General features: G+C 42.6%; 1 protein-coding gene across 3 annotated transcripts in view; it reads left to right on the forward strand.

The window, feature by feature from the left end:
* LMTK2 (lemur tyrosine kinase 2) overlaps window positions 1-21,197 on the forward strand; it is a 36,670-nt gene that overhangs the window by 2,910 nt on the left and 12,563 nt on the right. For 2 of the 3 annotated variants that reach the window (XR_002443116.1, XM_021411592.1), the window contains exons 2-8: window positions 8,470-8,594; window positions 9,445-9,589; window positions 10,804-10,877; window positions 11,333-11,451; window positions 12,828-12,915; window positions 18,383-18,516; window positions 21,107-21,191. Coding sequence is in view for 2 of the 3 variants with exons in the window: in XM_021411592.1 (XP_021267267.1) it covers window positions 8,470-8,594; window positions 9,445-9,589; window positions 10,804-10,877; window positions 11,333-11,451; window positions 12,828-12,915; window positions 18,383-18,516; window positions 21,107-21,191 (770 nt within the window). In the remaining variant the exon portion in view is untranslated. Of the gene's footprint in view, window positions 1-4,986; window positions 5,066-8,469; window positions 8,595-9,444; window positions 9,590-10,803; window positions 10,878-11,332; window positions 11,452-12,827; window positions 12,916-18,382; window positions 18,517-21,106; window positions 21,192-21,197 lie in introns of those variants that run through there. The other variant, XM_021411593.1, reaches the window with a different exon arrangement.

The raw sequence follows: 21,197 nt of genomic DNA on the forward strand, positions 1-21,197 counted from the left end.
GTTCCACTGTTCAGCTGGATGGAGGCGGCGGGGCTGGTGCCTCCTGCTTCCTTGCTTTGCGCTGGGAGCCTCCGTGCTGGGGCTTCCTCCTGGAGCAGCTGAATGCCACAGCAGCGAATCCTCGTTGAAGATCCAGGAAAAGACACTTAGAAATTGATGTGTAGTATCCAGGGGCATCTGGATGTTTGTGCAGCTCTAGCTGGTATAGTCAAATGGCTAGGGATGACAACTTTGAGACTGTTACTTTTTTAATTACCAAGAGGAGTTCTCTAGTTCATACGTATTCTTGGGAAAATTGTTGCTGTTGAGCTGCTTTGGCTTGATGTTTTACTGGGAGTTCTGTGTTTGTAGCCTGTGGTTTGGTGCTGTGTAAAATGTGTGTGACTGCCATGCAAATTTCTAAGCATATGCAAAGTAGGGAGTCTGATCATTTGAAGCTGAGAAAAGTCTTGCTTGTACGAGGGGTTTTAATCATGATAATGTTTTCTTTGGTGAAATGAACAGACCACTCCTTTCTCACTTTTAAGAACTAAATGTGTTTACTTCTTCCTTTATCTCTTTTTCTAACTTCTGGTCTGGGTCCCTGCTAATTGTACAGCTGGAGCTGCTAAGCTGCCTTTTATCTTCTGTTTCTCCCTGTGACTTTGTGACTCTGAGGTGAGAAGCCAGCCCTGACTCTCGGCCTGTGGGAATGTTCTACGTGAGGCTTTGCTCGTGGGCTTGGTCTGCTTTCTGTGCCTGTAAGGGTCTGCAGTTGGAAGACTGCTTTAGCAGTAGCCGAGGGGCAGCCCCTTCCTCAGGTTGTTTCCCACATCCTGCGTGCTTGGCGACACGTAGTGGTTCCTCAGGTATGGCTGCAGCGTGTTAGGGTGGCACTGACCAAATGCAGCTGGCAGTATCCTTGTAGCATTAGGGTCGTCAGGTTGGAAGGGCACATCGCTTGGTGCCGATGTTGCTGCAGATTCTGTTTGCTTGAAAAAGCAGTTTGTGTTATGAAGTCCACTCCAGCATTCTATCTGAAAAGCACCAAAGGCAAGGTTATATTCTAGGAGGCTACTGAACAACTATCAGGCAAGTTTAGATAGCGGTCATTTTCTGGATATTTGCCATAGGGTGCTTTCTGTCATTGTAAGTGCATGGCTTAGTGTGCAGAACATAGGCTGCCAAAATCTTTGTTCTCTGGTCTAGTCCTAATGCTCTATTTCTGCAGTAGAAGTATTGTGCATGGAGTGCCAAAGGTGTTTGAGATTTTGCTTCGGACCTGTCTAGTGTGCGTATCTAGAATCTGAAGCTTGATGTGGTGCTGGATACAATTTGCAATAGCTTTGTCACTTCTATTGCTGTGTTTTCGTTGTACTGCAGTTCTGAAAGGACTTGATCAACATCGATGGTGCTAGAAACATCTTATAGACAGACACATGTTTATAGCTGGAGGTGTTTGAAGGATGTCATGATGCTTGTTTCCGCCTACCCGTGTAGTTTAAGGCTAGCATGTAGTAAGAGGTCTTGGGCCTGACCTGCTTGGGCAAAGTGGTGGAGAGAAGCGAGCTGCCTCAGGCAGTTGTGTTCTGAGGGGTTCTTGGGGTGAAGTGCTGCTCCAAAGTAGCACATTCTCCAACGCTACTCTTAGAGAAGTTTCCTTAGTGCTGCAGTGGTTCAGCAGTGATGTGAAGTGTTTCAGGGCTACTTTTCTACCCTGCGATTTCTCTGTTATGAGAGCGATAGGAAAGTTGGATAGTAGACTTTCAGGTATTGGCTTTCAGCAGAGCAGATCCCGTTCCACAAATCAGACATTTATCCCATGGGCGGCTCTTTCTCCTAGAGATTCTTCAGCTGTGCATGGGATGAGAAATAGGGCTGAGGAAGCTCTTCAGGCAGAATGCTGCTGCTTGCCATCTTTCTCATGTACCTTATCCAAGTCTTCCTTGAGAGTTGGAAATGCATGAACTGTAAGATCAAGATTCCCAAAAATACCACCAATGAGGGTTGCATGTATGCATTGCTTTCACATGAATTAAAAGTAATTTGTCTTTTAGAAAACAGTATCTCTTAATAGTTTGTGTTCATGTCAAGTGGTGGGAGGAAGAGACACTGATATTTTGGTTTCCATGCCACAGGTATTTCTAATAGCTTGAGATACCATGATAGGTAATCTTGTCATGCTTTAAATGATTGTGGTCTGCTTTGTTTAGAAAAGAAACAAATCCGCAGCTCTTGTGCCTCTCAGTTGGAGAGAAGGTGTAGCATGTGGGATCCTACTGTGTTGGGCAGGAATTAGTTGTTAAAACCAACATCTAGCAGCAGTAGTGTAAACATAAATATATGCATGTGTGTATCTACACTGAAGAATCATGTATTACCTTTGCAGTATAACTAGTTACCCAGATTTTCCGGAAACATTACCATGAAAGCATAGCATATGTTATTATTGAACTTGTCTGGTTTTTTTCCTTAAGATCTTGCTTTCTGCAGGTTGGAAGCTTTAGCACTGTGACTTCAAATGAATCTTGTTCTCTAAACACTTGACATTCCTCACCCTCAGTTAATCCTTATTAAAATTGAGCAGTATGATGTTTTGTGGGCGATTCTTTGACATCAGTCAGAAGACTTGTAGGGCAGTGGATTAAGGACAGCAGTGTAAATCTGGACCTGAGCTCACTGTTTTACAAGTTGATGCCTGATCAGGCAGTGCTCAGGTGGGGCAGGGTGAGCGTTCAGAAGAAGGTGAAGATTGGAGCTGTGTTGTTTGGAGGATGCTGTATTTGGTGGGAATCCAGCATTTCCCCAGATATTCTTGCCTTGGGATGTGTAACCTCTGCCAGTCTTGACTACAGAGTGAACATAAGCAGCTGTAGAAGCTCACTTGAAGCACAGTGTAAAAGTATTTAGGAGGAGCATGTGATAAAACAGTTAGAAGAAGCATCGGTTTAGGTGGTAAGAGAGGCTCCTAGGCTTTTTAGGGCCAAATGGGAGGATTGAGACTATTTCCCAAGAGTTGCTGATAGTTAAATATCCAGCTGTGAGATGAAGCAGCTTGATTGATAGTGTTGTAGGATAAAAACAGGGATTGCAAGATTGCAATGGCCAACTTCAGTTGAGAGGGGAGAAGTGTTTCAGTTTGTCTGGAAGAATGCAGTAAGTAACTGTATAACTTGCGTGTGGGTTTTTTTCACTACTGCTGAAAATTTTGTCCTCTCATTTTTGTTGAAGTGTGAGACTGATTGAGGCCACGGAAGGGAATTCAGGTTTAGGCAGGAAGTAATTTCTTACTGACAAACTACTGATTGCTGCCTCTTTATTCAGAAAGACTAAGTGCAAGCCTGCTCGCTGGGAACTTGGGCAGCTACTCTGTGAGGATGCTAAGAGCTGTTTTTCATGGGACTGTGGCTGTTGGGATCTTCTGTCGTTGAAAGGAAGAAGGGAAAATAAAAATAGGTGATGAAGTGCTTTTGTATAAAGATGTATTTGTCACATCCATACCAAAGGTTACTTCTGTCAGGCATGCAGACTTTGCCTTATCCAAGACAAGGATAATAATAACATACCGAGAGGGGGAGGCTTTTGAAATAACTCCCTTCAGGTTGTAGGATTCTCCATGTTTGGCTCAAGGTGATCTTTTCCTGCTTGGCTTTTCTTTGAGTGGCAACACGTACTGAAAATCTGGAAGTGGAGATGTAAAGTGTAGACTAGGAACCTGGCTAACACTCCTGGGGAGGTATTGTGTATGTCAGTTCTTAGCGACCTGCTCAATGAAGGAACCATTTGAATTAATTTGGACATTTGCAAACAGTTTTAGATTTCCTGAAGGTGCTGGCATTGTGCTGAGGACATCAAGTCAATGGAAGCCATCTGAGCCTTGGGAATGTTTCCTCCTGCTGTGTTGGTAATGGCCATTCACATCAAATGGCTGATTGGAAAATGGAGTTCTGGTTGGGGCCTCTCCTCCTAAAATTCGCCTTGTTACCTTTCAAAAAACAGTCTGAAATGTAAGTAACAGTCCTTCAAAACTTGGGCTAAGTTTATATCTGCTTTTGTTGTGTTTCGGTTGAAGGTTAGTGGTGATTTGATGCAATTCTAATGCACTTTATAGTCTATTGTAATGTGGCATTGCACAGCTAAGTGCTGTACAAATTTCTGCTGAAACGTTCTCAAAAATGGTACTGTTTGTTGGCTCAGTTGTTAAACGGAGCATAGCAGAAAAACTTGGGATGACTGGAACGTGTAAACTGATGGAATTAGCTCTAGCAGTTTTTTGGTGAAATAAAGGAGTTGTAGTGCACGCTGAGCATTTACCTAGTCATCCTGACTGGGTTGCACAGTGATGCATCTAAGATTGTTTGCTGTGGGCCTTTGTTTTAGTCTCCTACCTGTTACCTGCAGGCCTTCCTGGGCTCCGATGTCCGTGCTGGGTTTGTGCAGCAGAGCTGCAGATGTCACAGAGTAAACAAATGTAGGAGAGACCTGTAGTGAAAAAAGACGGCAATCTAAATCTGACATGGAGAGCGCTCTCCACTCCTCCCTGGCTCTCTGCAAGTTAATAGCTAGCACGGAAGAAAATGACAGCTTTATTTAGGAAAGTCAGGGTAGCTTTTAAACTCATCCTTGTAATATAACACTAACTTAGTGCTTTTTGTATTTTTAATCTGTTACATTAATATCTGTGAATAGCACAATTAAGTAAACGCGGTCACGTTTGCCAGCTGCCACGGAAGTGGCGGGGAGCAGCGGAGGGCTTGCTCGTTCATTCGTGTTGTAAAGGTGCGCCCTTCTGGCTTGGTACCGTAAGGTAACATCACAGTTCCTGATCATATAATTTGGGGGCGTTCAAGAGACAGGGTAAGTGACTGCTGTCATCTGGATTGGTGCTGGAAATAGCTGTAGCTGTTAGCACAGAACTGCCATTTCCATGGCTGCTCCTGAGAGAAGAGCCTCTTCCTTCTGCAGTGGGACTGTTGTCGCATAGCAACTACTGTGCTGAAAGCTTAGAATCAGATGCTGCCTTGAAGTTGGCTGTGCCCTAATGATGCTTACTTCACGTGGGGCATGCTCTGCCTTTCTCAAAGCAGTGAGTGCCTTCTGTTGGTGTGCTCTGTGATGTTTGTCATGTACACTTACTTATTTGTCCCCCAAGCTTAGAAACGTGCAGTGTTGTTCTGTTGCTTTTTTTATTTGAAGCCCAATTTTTTGAAGATTTGATACCTTAATTGATTAATCCCATTGAAGCGAATTTAGGAGAGGCCAAGTTCATGTAGGTGACTGTTGATAACTGGTAAGGGAGGAGGGGCAGGGCCGCTGTCCCTCCTGCGGGCAGGCAGTGCTGCTGCTCCTGTCCTGCTCCTGTGGGCTGGCACTGCCACGTACCGGCCTGCTGTGCCTGGGGGAGCACCTGGGGGCTGGGGGCAGGGGGCAGGCTGGAGAAGTGAGCAAAGAATTAATGAAAGCAGGTGAGAAACCAACTTGTTGGTTTAGTTGCTGTGTTCGGTAGGTAAGACTACTGTCTTACAATGAAAGTGGACTGAAGGTTTACAGAATCCTGAGCTGTATAAATTGCTTTGAGGTGCTTTGTATGAAAGCCTTTTTCCCCCCCTTGAAACATGCTGGTCTGTACTGAGGTGTGTTCTCATGCCTGTGCTTGATCCTGAGGATGCCAGCGTCATTTGTCATTATTGCTTTTTTGGTGTGTTCATCTACTTGCACGTGTAGAGGGTTTGACTTCAGATATGCTGTGTTAAACTTCAGTGTGAATTTTGCTTTTGTAATGGCAGCCTTCAGAGGGGCTGGGGAATGTGCTTCCAGTCACTGTGACTTCAATGCCTGCTGCTCACGATACTGTCTGCTTTTGGAAAGGGAGGAGCGCCATAGAAATGCAGTGTGATCTGTAAGGCTTTGAGAAAAGGATCTTCTTATTCTGTGTGCTCATAATTTCAAACCCTTTATATACAGGTTTTGAAGTGGAATGTCCACTAACATGAAGTGCTTTGTAAAGCAGGGTGCTGCGTTACCCGTACAGTAACGCACAGTGCCGGCTGCACCGCGTCTCGTGCTGACGCCGTGCAGGCCTCTTGCTGGTGCTGGGGTAGTTTGGCTAGAGCAGGCCTCAGCATCTAGGTGCTGTGTTAGCTGGCACGAGGCCTGCTGCTGCTGGCCGTTCCCGTGTAGGATTTTTTGATCTGATTTGCAGTTTGTCTCCTGAAGAACTGCTCTTGACTTCCAGGTAGATCTTGAGACGTGCTGGGTTCTTGCTGAGTGCGGGCACAGTAAATACGCAGATTTTTAGCTGAGATGATGTACTAGGTACATTTGGCTCTGCTTGTGGGATCCGTTTCAATAAGGTTTTTAACTTCAGTATTCATTAGGAGATTGTGATATGGATTGGATCCGCTTTTATTTTGTTTTACATTAAAATGAGTTCTATGTACTGTATATTTAGCATTTTTTATTAAATGAAGCTTTCCTGTAATAGCTACTTAAAATGGTCCTCGTAGCTTCCTTGAACTGATTTCTCTCTGGTTGCATTTTTTGGTCAGTATCTTACAGATAGGTACAGATAATACATGTAAGTACTTTCACAGTTTACAAACAAGGGGAGGAATTAAACATCTCCTGCCTTCTCAGTTCCAAGTTGTTTTACTCAGCTCCAGTGACGAAATTGTTTGGTGGAAGTAGCTGAACAGAATGCTGCGGGGGGTGCAGAGCAGCGGGTTGTTCAGCGCTGTGTCAAACACTGCTGCCTATGCTTAACCAGTGACTCCCATCATTGAAAATGTATTTATGCAAGATATTAAAATAGCTTCACTTATTAAAAAAAAAAAAGTTACTTCAATTATAGGTTGTCATCATCTCATATTTTACATTCATCTTTTTAAAAAGTGCAAATTAAAAAATACCACTTCTTAATGACTATAAGAGTGACTTCAAAGCTTATCCAAATAGAGATGGATTCTGTAATTCTTAGTAGGTAGCACTGACAGGTGTGAGTCATAAAATGCTCTTCTGTAAGTGTTGCAGAAACTTGCCCATGATAATTAGCATTTTTCTTACATTAAAGCATTTTTTTTAAACGTTGTGTGTGAACATTTTCCCCGTGTTCTTGGAAGCTTGGGTGCCTTCCACCTTAACGAACTGTCTTAATCAAAGGTGATCTTTGGGGTTTTTTACTTCATTACCTTTTCCAGTTGACTGCTGTTCCGCCTTTCTTGGGGTTGCAGAAGATTTGTAAGGTTAAGAAGTAAATTTTATTCCAGGACATTAAAAGGAGATTGTTACATTCTGGGGAAGAGCGTAACTTGCGTAAAACACAGACTTCAGGCCCAATAAATGCGGTTTCCTTTACAGAAGGAACTGCAACTGAAATGTGCTGTCTTTGCTTTTTCATGTGAAATAGCTGAGGGCACAGTGCGTCTAACTTGTACAGTAAGTGCAGCTTATGATCATTCATGCTTGTTATTCTGAGCCGAATCAGTCCCTAAACTGACGTAAGATCACCAAACAGGAGGGAATCCTCATGGCTGGACGTGCTGTGATAGCTTCTGACTTTCCAGGGCTCAGAGTGGGGTCCCAGGGCGCAGTGAGCGTGGTCGCGTCCCTCTGTGTAAGCGCCCAGAGCGGCTGTGGTGCTGAAGCTGAGTTTAGTCTGGAGAAGAGAAGGCTTCAGAAGGACTTTGGCATCCTTTCAATATCTAAAGGATCCTACAGGAAAGATGGGGTCTGTAGTAACAGGACAAGGGGTAACTTTTAAACTAAAAGAGCATAGATTTAGGTGAGACGGAAGGAGGGAATTCGTTCCTCTGAGAATGGTGAGGCACTGGAATGGGCTGCCCAGGGAGGTGGTGGGTGCCTCGTCCCTGGAAATGTTCAAGAGCATGTCTTAATTTGAGATGCAGACAAATCATCTAAAGAATGGCGAGATACGGAGATGGAGAGTGGAGTTGTTCAGATCCATTTTGCTCTTGCGAAAGCACCTTGTGATTGCCATGATTGCATTCGCTGAAAGATACAGTAGTGCCTTATAGCAGTGCTTTGTAAACCCAAACACAGCCCACGTGAGGATTCCTTCTGGCTACCTTTTTTCTGTAGGGCAGGTGCTGTATCTCATGGGAGACATCCCATGAGAAATGGGGATGTCTCCCATGAGACATCTTCTGATTTCTGGGGAGAAATCCAGTCCATGTGCAGTCACCTATATGAATTTATCAAACAGAATCCTGCCGCTGGGGGCTGCCGCTGTTGGTCACTGTTGTCGCATTGGATCGCGGTGTCGGTGGCTCCTCTGCTTGCAGGACGTGCGGCCTGAGCTGTGCGTGCAGCTGGTGGGGTGCAGGAGTGGTTGGCCCCTTCCCTTTGCTGCTACGTTAATCATTTGCACAGAGTTAAGTGTTGAAACTCACGGCAGATAGGTAAGACATTTAGAGGGAGCGCCTTCTGACCCTGAGTGTGTTTCTATAATACTACGTGCGTGCTTGTTTCTAGGACAAGGAGCGACAGCTGAAGTTTCCTCCTCTTTTGCGATCCTGTCCGTGTGTGCTCTGGTGGTACTGGTGGTACTGCTCGCTAACTGTGTCTCCTGCTGCAAAGACCCTGAGATCGATTTCAAGGTAAGCACTTCAAGTCACAAACGTACACGTGGACGTACCGCGCGAGTGGTATTCACAGCTGCATTCTGATACTTGTGTTGCTGTACGTGTCCTCTTCTGAAGTATCCAGCAGCTGTCTTTCTGCGCACTGGAGAATAGTGCTGGGACTGTGTAAGTACTTGCTCTGTGCTGCACTCAGCATTTGGGCTTGTCAAAATCATTGCTGGCTGTTAGGATCAATAGTGTAAGTGTAGTCCTGAGACAGTTTTACTGTAAAGAGCCCTTTTTGGTTTGTTTCTGTTTTCTTTTAATTTGCTTTTAGTCTGGTGACAGGATTTAAAATACTCCTCTCAAGTAATATTGAAGGTGCATATCCAGTGTAGCAAACACATTGGATTTATTAGCACAGAGCAGTTGCTGCTGGAACATCAGTTACTGGTGTTCATAAGTTGAGTGTGGCTCTTCTTCTGGAAACGTATCTTAAAAAATGAGAAAAGTAAATAAGGAAAGGCCCTGAAAAGCCTTAGTTCTTTTTGATAAAGAAACATCAGCATCAAGTATTGTCTTTAACTCAGTAATAAATTGAAAGTAAGAAAAATCATAAAAAAAGAAGTTCGTTGCTCGGGAGCAACGTGGGCCTCCTTGTCACTGCGTATTCAGATGCAGTGCAGTTCCCTTAAAAATCTGTGCTTTACAGCATTTCAGAATCACCTTTCAAAATGAAGCCCTCTGTATTGGGTCCTAGTTTATTTTTGCCTGCAGCTGGTCATTTTGTTGTAGTCTGGTTTGTGGATTCAGATAAGAAACCAAAAGAAATATAGTGCTAATTTTAAGCCAAATATTAGCTTCATTACCAAGATTTTTCTTTCAGGAATTCGAAGATAACTTTGATGATGAAATAGATTTCACGCCCCCAGCAGAAGATACTCCGTCCGTTCAGTCTCCAGCAGAAGTTTTCACTCTTTCAGTTCCCAATATTGCTTTACCAACTCCATCCCAGTTTCCATCTCGTGCAGGTAAAATAAAATTTATGAGAAAGCAAAAGTAGGCAGTTTATTCTCTAATGTGGTGTAGCTGATAATGCTTGACTTTTTGTTATACAGGTTTAACTGTTACAGATTTAAACTGAGTAAATAAATCTGTGTAGGGTATGGGATGAAATCTCTCGGTATTTTACCTTAGAGCAGGTGCTTGATGGGGTGGGTGAAGAGAACGAGTCCGGCTTGAATCTGCTTAGGCTCCTTCCTTTATGTATCACGTCAGGGCTTTAAATTGCTCTGGGATGTTAGCAACTTCTGCTCTGTAGTAGTTCTCTTCATGGCTGAGTTGTCATTGGATTTCTTCCATTAGCTGTAAATGGAAGCAAGAGTAAATCTCTTATTTGACTGCAGTGCTGCTATCTGGGCTGTGTCACTTTCTTAGTATCACTGTGAGCTTTTCGTGCTGTAAATGTGACATTGGTAAGAGGACATTTTATTTTGCTTGTGTGAAAGAATTCTTGGGAATGTATTCCTTAAGACAATTTCTGTTTAAAAAAAAAAACCTTCGAGTCTATTTATTAGTATTTCTAGCTAATTAGCAGAAAGATAAATACTGCTGAATCTCTTCCATAGTGTAAAGTCTGCTATGGTTGCTGTCCGTCCTCTGCCAGGATTTTGTCTTGTTTTCTGTCCTCTGCCGCTGTTCCTTATGTAAATTATTTTTAGTCAGAAGGTGTCCTCCTTCCAGGTGGTAGCTGTAAGTAGGGCAGTTGGGCTGAAGAATAAAGCAGTCCAACCCATTCTCTTAAAATGGTAACCATAACTCTACCTGTTGAAATGTAGAAGCAGTGAGCGTTTGAGTTTTTATCCTATTTCCATAGGGATCTTTTCTAAGTGGGTTATTTGCTGAGCCCAACTAAGGTGTATGATACTGGGGCTGCAATTCAACTTTTTTACTTTCTTACTGAACGTTAAAAAAACAAAGGTGTATGCGTCGTAAGGAGGATTGGCTTTGGCTGCGGTGAGTCTTGTAGTACAGGTGGTTTAGAAGCTGAGAAGTTTCTCTCCGGCACTATTGTCACAACATTACCTTCACACTTGCCTGTGTCTATGTTTTGCTGCTTAGCCCGAATGTGTGCGTATCACTGGGAATGAATATTGTAGGAGCTTGTATTGTTTCCTCCACGGTTGGATAACTGGCAATCTGAGTGGTTTGGTGTGTGTAACGTTTCTTCTGTTGTGTATGACAGATGGATCAAAGTCTCAAGTTGCACGTCAGAGTCTAAACTACATCCAGGAAATTGGAAATGGTTGGTTTGGAAAGGTGAGAGGTCTTTTGATATCGTACTGCAGTTAGAGGTGTCGTCTGAACTAACTAGACCAGTGTATTTCCTTCGGAGTAATAGCATAAGAAACTGAGGTTTACTTGCACATACTTTTTAGCTGTGATTAATACTGCTTTAATGTACATGTAGTTTCTTACAAAGCCATTTAGTACCGAAAGATTTAACTTCCATGGGATTGAATTCATGCATTCTGTTACTACCAATGCTTTCCAGGAAAAAGTCCTAAGTAAATAAGTGGTCTTTGCAAGAAGACGTGTTTTCTGAAAACGGGTGGGTAGATCAGTTGTCAGGATCTATGAAGTATGGACATCTCTGTGCATTGACAAGCCAGAAAATCTTTACTGCAATATGCTTTTAGCTCTTGTTTCTCTTTGTAGAGAAACTCATTTCTTCTTGGCCTCTGATTAAAGGCACAATTATCATAATTTTTCAGGTTCTGCTTGGAGAGATCTACACCGGCACTAGTGTGGCACGAGTGATAGTGAAGGAGTTGAAGGCAAGTGCAAGTCTCAAGGAGCAAGAACAGTTTTTAAGAAGTGGAGAACCGTACTAGTAAGTAATCCTCTGTAACTTGGTTACTGTAAGCACTTCGTTCTACTGCTTATGAGTTACAGAGGTGTTTTGTGAAGTGTTATTTCTCTGCTTACCCTTTCTTATAAGTTAAATTCTTGTCTCTAAGGTGCGAAATACAATTGATCCAAAATGAACAAGATTAGTGTTTGCTTAGATAGTAAGCTCTTTGCTTAAATGCTTGGTAGTTATTTGTTCATGACTGGAAAACACACTTGATTTAGTTTATCAGATTTTCTCCTGCAGCTGTTTAGAAAAATCCTGGTGCTGCAAACCAACCCTATGTCTAAGTACTTGCCTCTAAGAACTGAGCTTTAAGTCTTGTGCTTGTATTTCCTATTAGAGGTGGAAGAACTGGCAATGTGTTGTGTGTTACCATGTAAACATAAAGGTCTTGGAAGTTTCCATATTCAAAAAAATTAAATTAGCTTAGTGCTAAAACTGATTCTGCTCTGGAAGCTTGCAATGGGGCTTGTGCAAGAATAAAGCATTTAGAATGGCATCACCTTCTGTCCAGTATTACTCCATGACTGAGAAATGATTAATCTGAATGGAAATGCTAGTTTCCAGTGCTTGGTGTTCTCTTCCTCGTGTGTTATGGCTGGAAGCTTTTTGAACTATTTGCCTCCAGAAATTGAGTCTTTACCTACTAGAGAGGAATTTGGTGCATACTAAAGGGAGAGCAATCTCTCTTCTTGTGTTTTGGGAATTACAAGCGTCCTCTGAAGAGCTCCATGGATGAGTGGAATAGAGGAAAGAATATCAGGCATACCTTAAGGTGTGGCTTACCTTGCCTGAATGTGCTACAGTGAGTGGTCATGGAGAGCTTTCTACCCTCAGTTCTTTCTCTTGTCCTAGTTAGTTTGCATTTAGGCTTAAATTGTTGGCAGCTGTCAGAAGAAGAAATCCTGTGCCTTCTACTGCATTGGCATGAGTGCTTTTTATGAAAGTTAGAAGAAGAAACTGATCTGTCTGGGAACTAGCCTGGCTAGCAAAAGGGTTTAGCTTTTAGCCGGATCAGTTCCTTAAGCATAGTTCATGAACCAGTTGCATGCATGAAGGTTTATTTTTGGTGTGAAGGAATGATGGGGGTGGGAAGATAGGTGTGACTTTTTTGTGGCAGTGTTGGCTTTGTGGTTTTGCTATCCTGCAAATTTCAGCTGCTTTCAATGATAAGCTGCTGCAGTGCAGGGTAGATATAAAGGTGCAAAGAGAATCTGGCTTTGAATACTTTCACCTTCTGTTCGTGCTGCCTCCAATTATGTATTGAAACTTGCAGTTGAGATTTCAGTGTGCTATGTTATACTGCAAATAATGTACACTGTAGTCTTTCTGACTTAACTTTATTTTCACTCCAGCATTCTTCAGCATCCAAATGTTCTCCAGTGCATTGGGCAATGTGTGGAAGCCATTCCTTATCTCCTAGTCTTTGAGTTCTGTGACTTGGTAAGTGTGCTTGTCCAGAAGGCTGCTGTTGTTTTTCTGTTAGAAGTGCCTATGTATGTTACTAAGTCCTTGAGAAGAGTTTGTATTTCTAAAATTCAGCATGGTCCTTCTTTGCCTGCTTCGCTACTACAGAGTTTCCCTTCAAATTCAGGAACACAAATAGGGTTCTAGTTGCACCAGCTGCCTCAGGCAGTTTAAATCAGTGTGGATATGAACTTAGAGTTTTCTTGAAAAACACCAATCTGTGGCCTTAAATAATCGTATTCTGTTGGCTGGGCGAACTAAGGAGGCAGAAGTGCTGATAAGATGGTTCTTTTTTTCTACATGGGAGAAGCAAATGGAATGATTGATCGGAGTGAATTGTTACATTTTTGGTGAAGAACTCAAAAAGAGCGTGCCTAAGGTTAAGCAGGTAGTGTTTGCTTTTTTCAGTATGCAGGAATGGAATACTTTGTACTGATTTTACCTTGGCACTTGAGTTGTAGTTTCTTTTAAAAGGACTTTTGAAAAAGAATATAAAGTTTGTTAGTAGATACACATCTAAATATTTAATCAGGTTTAATTACTGCTATGATTTTAAATAGTTACATGGTTTAATCTGATTTTGAATTTGGAGTAACTTGTGAAGATTGCCCTACTTTAAGTATATACTTAAAAAATATATATCTTTGTTTGCCTCGTGATTAGTGCCAAAAATTGTCGTGATCCTGCAGAGTAATCTGGAAAGGATTTGACTTAAGGAGATAAAATAGATTTTCACTTTAACTGGGGGCAGTAAACCTGACAGTCAGAACGGTGGCTCAGACACTTGTGTGTAGTTAGATAACTTCATTGGAATGGAGAATAGATGTCTTGCTTGCTTCTATTCCAAGAGAACTAGAACTTGTTTTTTTAGAGTATTCTATATTGTAGCATGTTGTGTATGACTTTCATTCTGAAAGCCTGGCTCGCCCGTGGAGTTCATACTTAGCAGAGCTGAGTATCTGCTAGAGATCACAGTGTTTTATCCACTGTGTGCACAAATACTGGGCAGGCTGGATAGAGTTCACTTAAAATAGGTTCATGCAGAGACGGAGGTGAGTGCAGCGTTAGCTCAGTTACCACCGTGTCACTAACTTCTGCTGCGGTCTTAGGGCCTCTGTGGGAGGGAGCAGAACTGAAGTGATGGGAGATGAGGGACGTGATGGAGGGAGGGATGTGCAGGAAGGCAGACAGCACAGTCTGGAATTAAAAGAGGGTATGGCTAGGTAGTTTTCTTTAGTAGACAGTTGTTTGGTGATTTATTTTTACTTTTGGTAGGCTAATACTCTAAAAGCTGCTTTTATTATTGTGAGTGGCAGGTTGGTTATTGTGGGGTGGCAGGTACTTGGATTTTTCAGGGTTTTAGTAAGTGATCTTAATAAAGGTGGGAGGTTTCTCTGTACCTTTTTTTTTTTCTGAAATTGGGCAGTACAGTGAGGGTGGAGGTGCTTCCAAAACGTGCCAGCATTAAGCTCTTCAGTCGCAGGCTGTAGGAGAGCACACCCTCAAAGAGGTTGGCTGGAAGTTCCAGTGTCTGGTGACTGTGTGCTGTTCAAATAGTAAGGATGGCAAATGTGGTGCTGTTCTTCTGGTTGCAGCATAATGCTATGCTAAAGCTCTTTACCTGGTGTTACTGGTGTTGTATATACATATACAACCAAGAATAAACCTGTTTTGATCTGTGGTACTTGATGGGATTAAGAATGAGCTGGTTTAGTGTAAAGGTAGTGACTATGTTGGGCAGGTCGTATAGGAAGTTGTCTTTAGATGTCAAGCTCTTCGAGGTTCTTCCAGCCATGCAGATTTCGCTTTGCGGGTTTGAAAGCTGAGTAATGAGAAGTGGCTGGTCTGCTGTTCAGAACTGTCTGGAGGCTACAGGGAGTGTTCACGCTCCTTCAAAATCATAGGATATAATAGAATCTCTCCTTTTAGCAGCTTTTCCTATTAGGATCTGTAGCCTTTATGGGGCCTCTTGATATTGCCCCTGCTGCTCAGGTAGCCCTGCTGGATTAGCAGCTCGCAGGCTCCTTGGCACCAGAAGGTTGTGATCAGAGGTACTGGAAACTGTAGTGCAGACACCAGAGCTGGCTGCTGTGGTAGCAGTGCTGAACGTCCCGTGAGCTCAGTTTCTTGTTTTCTTGGCCATGTAAGCTAGTCAGGTATTTCTGTTCCTCAGGACAGCACATTTGTATACACAGTAGCTCTATTTGCTGGCTTTTAGCCTGTTCTATCCTGTAATCCAAGCTGCTCTGCGTCCCTTGTTTTAAAGAGCTGAGCAAGAAGCAGTAGTGGGTGGTTGCACATCCATGATTGGAAGGCTTAAATCTTAATTGTTCTTCGTCTGTATTGCAGTTGTTTAAATTTGTTAAATGGTGACTATCAAAAGAAATAACAAGTTCTTCAAAGATCCTGCATTAGTTTGCTTAGTGTGTTAGTGCAGCCTTACTGGCTGCTGTTAAAGGCTGTAGAATGGTGCCAGGTTAAAAATAGTGGTAGCTGGCTTATTAACTTTAATATATTACTCGGTCATGCGTGGCCAGCATTTTGTCAGCACAGCAACTCTTCTAATGAATGGACATAATTTATGAGTAAAGGAAAGTTATTCAAATGTGGAAGTAGCATGTATATGTTGAGGCTGATTTGCCTATCTAATGGTTCTTGAAGAAATATTTTACAATTCCCTGAGCAGGATGCAGGCTTTGCCTGCAGCGCCCCGTGGCTTGCTTCAGGGATGTTGTTACTGGGAGCTGCCTGCCTGCAGTAGCTGTCTTTCTTTTCTTTGGCCTTTCTGATTACTGCCACTTGAAAGCATTGTTTTCAAATTAAAAAAAAAAAAAATCTTTGCAGTGAAAACTTCTTATCCAGAGTTCAAAAAAATCTGTTTAATAATCCAAAGAGAAAAATGGAGGGTTCACAGATCATGGCAGCACCAGAAATCATGTCTGTTGGGTTCAAAGACTTCTTGTTCTCAGAACTGCTCAGTACTTCTTAAACTTACATATCCTTTAACAACTTTCTAAGGGTATGAAGGATGCATACCATGCACCACTTTCAAGTATTTTGACAGCAGTCATTGCAGGTACGTATGCAGTGAAGCGGTGTTGGAGTAGGGAGGCAGGAGTAGTATCTTAGTTCTCTTAATTACGTAGTGTTTTATGGCTTGTCAGGTTGCTTTCCAACTTGGTAGAGAGTGTTGGGTGGGCATAATTTGGCAACTTCTTGACACTTCTCAGACTCTTGCTGTCAGTACCTCCTGGTTTGAAGAGTCACTCCAGCTGTTTGGGCGTCCTTGTGGCCCAGCTTGGGACTTGCACAAAGCAGAAAGCTATAGAAGAGTACTGCAGATAAATAATGCCCCTGGCTTCTGGTGGTTGGGGGCGGGAGGAATAAGTCTTGGTATGATTAGGGGTTCTTTACAAAGAAGGCTGAGCTGATCCTGACTAGAACTGAGAGTGGATGGAAGGAAAAATAAAATCTAGTTCTTCATCGATTCCTAAGAGAAAAGGGAGGAGGCAGCGGCAAAACAAGTGGAGCCTTCCTGAAGCATGATTAGTTGAGCTTTTTATATTTAGGTATCTGAGCAGGGAATCTTGCCTAACTGTATTTACTCGGATGTATAAACTTTGATGTTTACTGTATTAAAAACCTCTGTCCAATAAAGGGCCATTCTGTGGCTCATTTAATATGACTACTGTTGATGCGTTGCCGCTGTCTGCTGGTAGGCAGGGAGGCACTGTAGGATAATTCAGGCTGCAAAGGAACCTCAGGAGGTCTGCAGTTCAGCCTCCTGCTCAAAGCAGCGTCAGCCTGAGCTCAGACCAGGTGGCACAGGAACCCTTCTTCCAGCCTGCCCGGCTCCATCTGGGTGGCAGTCCAGCACTTGAAGGTGTTGCTCAGTATCCTCCAGGTTGGGCATAAGCGTTGTTGTCCTAAACCAGTACCAAAAAGAAATTCTCTATTTTAACCTTGAATGTTGCTATAAATAGGATGGGGAAAACAACTAATATGGTTCGAGATGCTGGATTTAATGCAAGCTGCATTTCCTACAGGAATGCGTGTCTGCATGAATTATTTACTAAATAAGGGATGCCACGCAGCACTGCTGTTAATAATGCATTTAAAAATTAAAAAGTAATTTCTTGGTGTACCTAAAGGCATCCTAGGAACTTAATCCAACCGGGACAACCCATAAGGAGGCAGTTGCTGTTTTAATGAGTGAGGGCAGGTTCCCAGCAGATACCTTGGCTTTCTCAGCAGCATGCTGCCACCTAGGGCTGGCGCTGGGTGCGTTGTGCTCTGCTGTGTTTGTGTCACTGTGGGACAGGGAATCTGCTGCACCGCTCATTTGGAAGTTCTTCTGAGCCCTGCTCTAGCAAGGCAGAAAGGGAGATGTGTGCTTAGAGGTGTTTATATACGTAAGTATAGTGACTTTTGCTCTTACCTTCTGGGAAGAAGCACATTTTAGCCAGCACGAAGAGTGCTGCCTTGTCTGTGCAATCTCCAGACCTCCCTTCAGTCTCTCTCCAAGTCCAAGGTTTAGGCACAGGTGACTTGTACAATTAAAGTCCAACATATTACACTGATGAAATAAGTTGTGGTGGAATGTATTGTGCAGTTTTCATACAATTCATTTTCTTCTAAAACAAAAATACCTTTTGAGACCATTTGCTAAACTTACAGGAAGACCACAAATGAATAATAAAAATACAGAGCTGGTAGGTTAAAGGTTTGACTGAAAACAGGAACAGTGGTGTAAGAAACTTGTCTTACCTTTCTTAGGATCACTTACCCTAGTCTTGCTTTTCCTGAGTATGTTTGGCAGCACTTCCAGTGGCTTTCCATCTATTTCAAAGCTGTTTTCTTTTTTAGTAAAGTATGAAGTGCTTTTGTAGCCTCATTAATTGTGTAGGTGTTGCTTAGCCCTGCCTAGGCTCAGTAAACACGCTGCCATCTTCTTGTGCCTCAGTGATGGGAGTGGGCTGTGTTGCTGTGCTCTTTCATCCCTGGAGCTCTGGTGGTGAGCTGGCAGTGACTCAAGCTGCTGCCTCTCCCTCCCATCCCCTTGTGTATTCCAGTCAGCTTTGCTGAATGGGAGCACTTGCAACTTCGGCTTATCCTGTTTAAAAAAAGAAGCTCATCACATTTTTACTGGAAAGTATTATTGTATGACAGTTATGTTTTTTGTGGCAGCGTGATCTAGATGTTAATTACTAAATGATGTGATTTGAAAACCCTTAAAAGGATGTACTGTCTGCCTTGGGTAACTTGTCTAAGCAACCTGATGGTGACGGGAAACTTGAGATTCTTTATTAAGCACAAATCTGTTTATATCTAGTGGTACCCTTGTTAACTGATGAAGCAAGTAATATTGTTAATTGGCGCTTTAAATATTTTTGAGATTCACCCAACACACTGCACTGATCAGTATTTTCAACTTCTTTTACAGGGTGACCTGAAAACTTACATCTGCAATGAGCAGGACCACATGAGAGGAGATTCACAAGTAATGCTGCTACAGAGAATGGCTTGTGAGATTGCTGCTGGACTTGCTGTAATGCATAAACATAATTTTGTGCATAGGTATGTTTTCCAAATAAATTACTTCTTACTTACAGTGCGCTTCAGAATTCGTATGGATATTTTCATTGAAATCAGCATGTGCTCAAGGCTGCGTTTTGTCCAGATTTATGTATCATAAGTCATGAAGATAGGATGCTTGTGGAGATGCTCATGGGCGTGGTCGTACAGCTCTCATCTGACTGTGATCTGCTCACCTGCCTCTGGGCTCTGCAGCCCACAGAACACAGCTTTCTGCAAAGCCAGTCCAGAAGACGTAGTTGTTTGTTTAATCCTTAGACAAATTAAGTAAGTTTTGTTGGGAAGGGGGGGGTGTAATTAGAATTTTGATAAATCAGACTCTACTTCCATAGTTCGCAGCGATGTGGAACTTTTGGTGGCGTATTAGCTTTGTTACTAAACATGGAAGTGGCTGCTTTTCTGGTACGGTAAGGGAGAAGCTGACATAAGATGAAAAGATCTGAAGCAGGTTACCTCTCACTACATCACCGTTCGTGCAGCCTCTCAGCCTTCAGTAATGGAGCTGGTCAGAAGTGGGAGAGACCGTAGTGAGAGAGCAATTTCATTTCTGTGACTGGGGGGAGAAACCCAGAATTTCTCTCCTTGTAGCTAAAGGCGATGCAGTTAATATGGAGGAATGACAGGAGTTGTGAAAGGTCCAAAAAAAAAAAAAAAAAAAAACATTGTGAAACTAATGGCTCTGAATTATGCCCGGGTTTTGTTTATGATGAAAAAGGCATTAAGGAGCTGGAACACATCCACTTCAGACTTGCTGAGACTCAAACGTTAGAGTAGTGGCTCCCCAAACACGGCTTACCTGGTGCAGCCGTGAGCGTTGCAGGAGGATTTCCCGGTGGATGCTGCCCGCTCAGTCAGCTCTTGGCAGTAGAAATACAGCTTGTGTCATCTCTGTAAGCAGCTTAAGGACTTGTGCTAGAGCTTGTCCGTGCACACTGTGCTGTTTAGGGGAAACTGTTAAACTTTGTTCTTAAGAAGTGCAGGTATAAAACAACAACAACACTGGGAATTGTTAAACCTGTTTAATTAACCATTGCAAATACTTGAGGGTAGTAGCAATTGTGCCCGCTGCACCGATGGATTGCTGTTTGTTGTGGTGCAGCAGCATGGCTTTGCAGGCATCAAACTGTAACAGGGTGTTTTCAGTGAAATACACTTACAGTTGATAAATCATTCTGCGGATCTGCGAAAGTATCGTTGTAAATGTTTACTTCTAGCAGCACTATCCTGATGCTGTCAGAGTAAGTGGTAAAGCTCCAGCATCAGTGATTTTGTTGTTAGTGGTAAATCCAAGCAGCTGAGGATGTATTTCTCTCTTCTGGGATATTTATTTAAACAGTGTAAAATAAACTGAAAAGCTTTGGGGTGTACTTCAAGCTTACAGATGGGCTTCTGTCCTATGAAATGCAGTGATTCTGGAAGGGAAAAGAATTCCTTACTCCTTTCAGTAGAGAGATCATGTGGTTTTCAGACCAAGCACTTCTGCAGTTTTTCTTTCAATCCACACAGAAGCAATGGTCGAGTTCTTCCCACGCACCTGACTGCTTGTTACCTTTCTGTGAAACTGAGAAGCAAAATATTTGAGCGATTAGTGTGTGGAACTGTTCGCTGTTGCAGCTGTAGTTCTGTAGTAAGCACTCAGCTTCATTATGTTTGCACAGATTTCTGAGTATGCACGGTGGGCTTTCTGAAGCAGCTTCTTGTTACTGTTACAGCAGCATTGCTGGCTGTGGGTGCTCGTGGTCTGGGTTGTGGCAGAAACCAGAAGTGTGTGTTCAGGAGCTCTTTGTTTCCTTCATCAAGGGAACTTTGATTTGATTATTAAAGGAACTTCTGTGAAATGCATGACTACTTCTGATGGCTTTGTCAGGTATGGTAGTTCTTGTTCAAGTGTAATGTCTGATTTTGTTATTTAGAGGAACTCACCTGTGGATGTAAGATAGCACTGGTTGCTTAGAATCATATTGTAAGTTGGTAAGTGTTTAAACCTGGTGTGAGTTGTTGGCGGCCTTTGCTTCTGACAGTGAAAGTGGCAGGCATGCAGTGACAGGCATTGGTGAACTGGGGCTTACATCCCTCAGCACATAGCAGCCTGCAGTGATCTGCATTGTAGAATAAGTAGAATGCAAAATACTTTGAGATGTAGTCTGGATTTTTAGGACTGTACTTCACCACATTTTGAATTTGATTTGTAGAGGACAGTGTGAGTTACCTCAGGCTTTTAAAACAATTTAGTCTTAGCTTGCAGTAGTTTAGTCATGCCAATGTAGCCTGCTATTGATTTGAAATCACTTTCTAATATTCTAGGCTTCGTATGTAAAAGTAATTATCAACTCAGTTTGGCTCAAAATTGTAATTTTTAAAATGAATGTCCCCATTGTTGCTGGTTACTGGGCCTGGGTAAGTCCTGCTGCTTGCTGTGGTAACCTGTATGTATGTATAACTGGATAACTTTTGTAAGACTTTTTTTTCATCTGATACTCCAAGCTGTGGCCTGACTCCTCTGAAGAACATTACTTTTTTAACCCCTTGTTCTTACTTTGAAGACTCACTATTTATTTGCTTGCTTTTGCAGTGACTTGGCCTTACGAAATTGCTTTCTTACGTCTGATTTAAATGTCAAAGTAGGAGATTATGGTATAGGATTCAGTAGGTACAAGGTAAGT

Source organism: Numida meleagris, chromosome 13, assembly GCF_002078875.1.
Source record: "Numida meleagris isolate 19003 breed g44 Domestic line chromosome 13, NumMel1.0, whole genome shotgun sequence".
In the NCBI taxonomy this organism is placed as follows: domain Eukaryota; kingdom Metazoa; phylum Chordata; class Aves; order Galliformes; family Numididae; genus Numida; species Numida meleagris.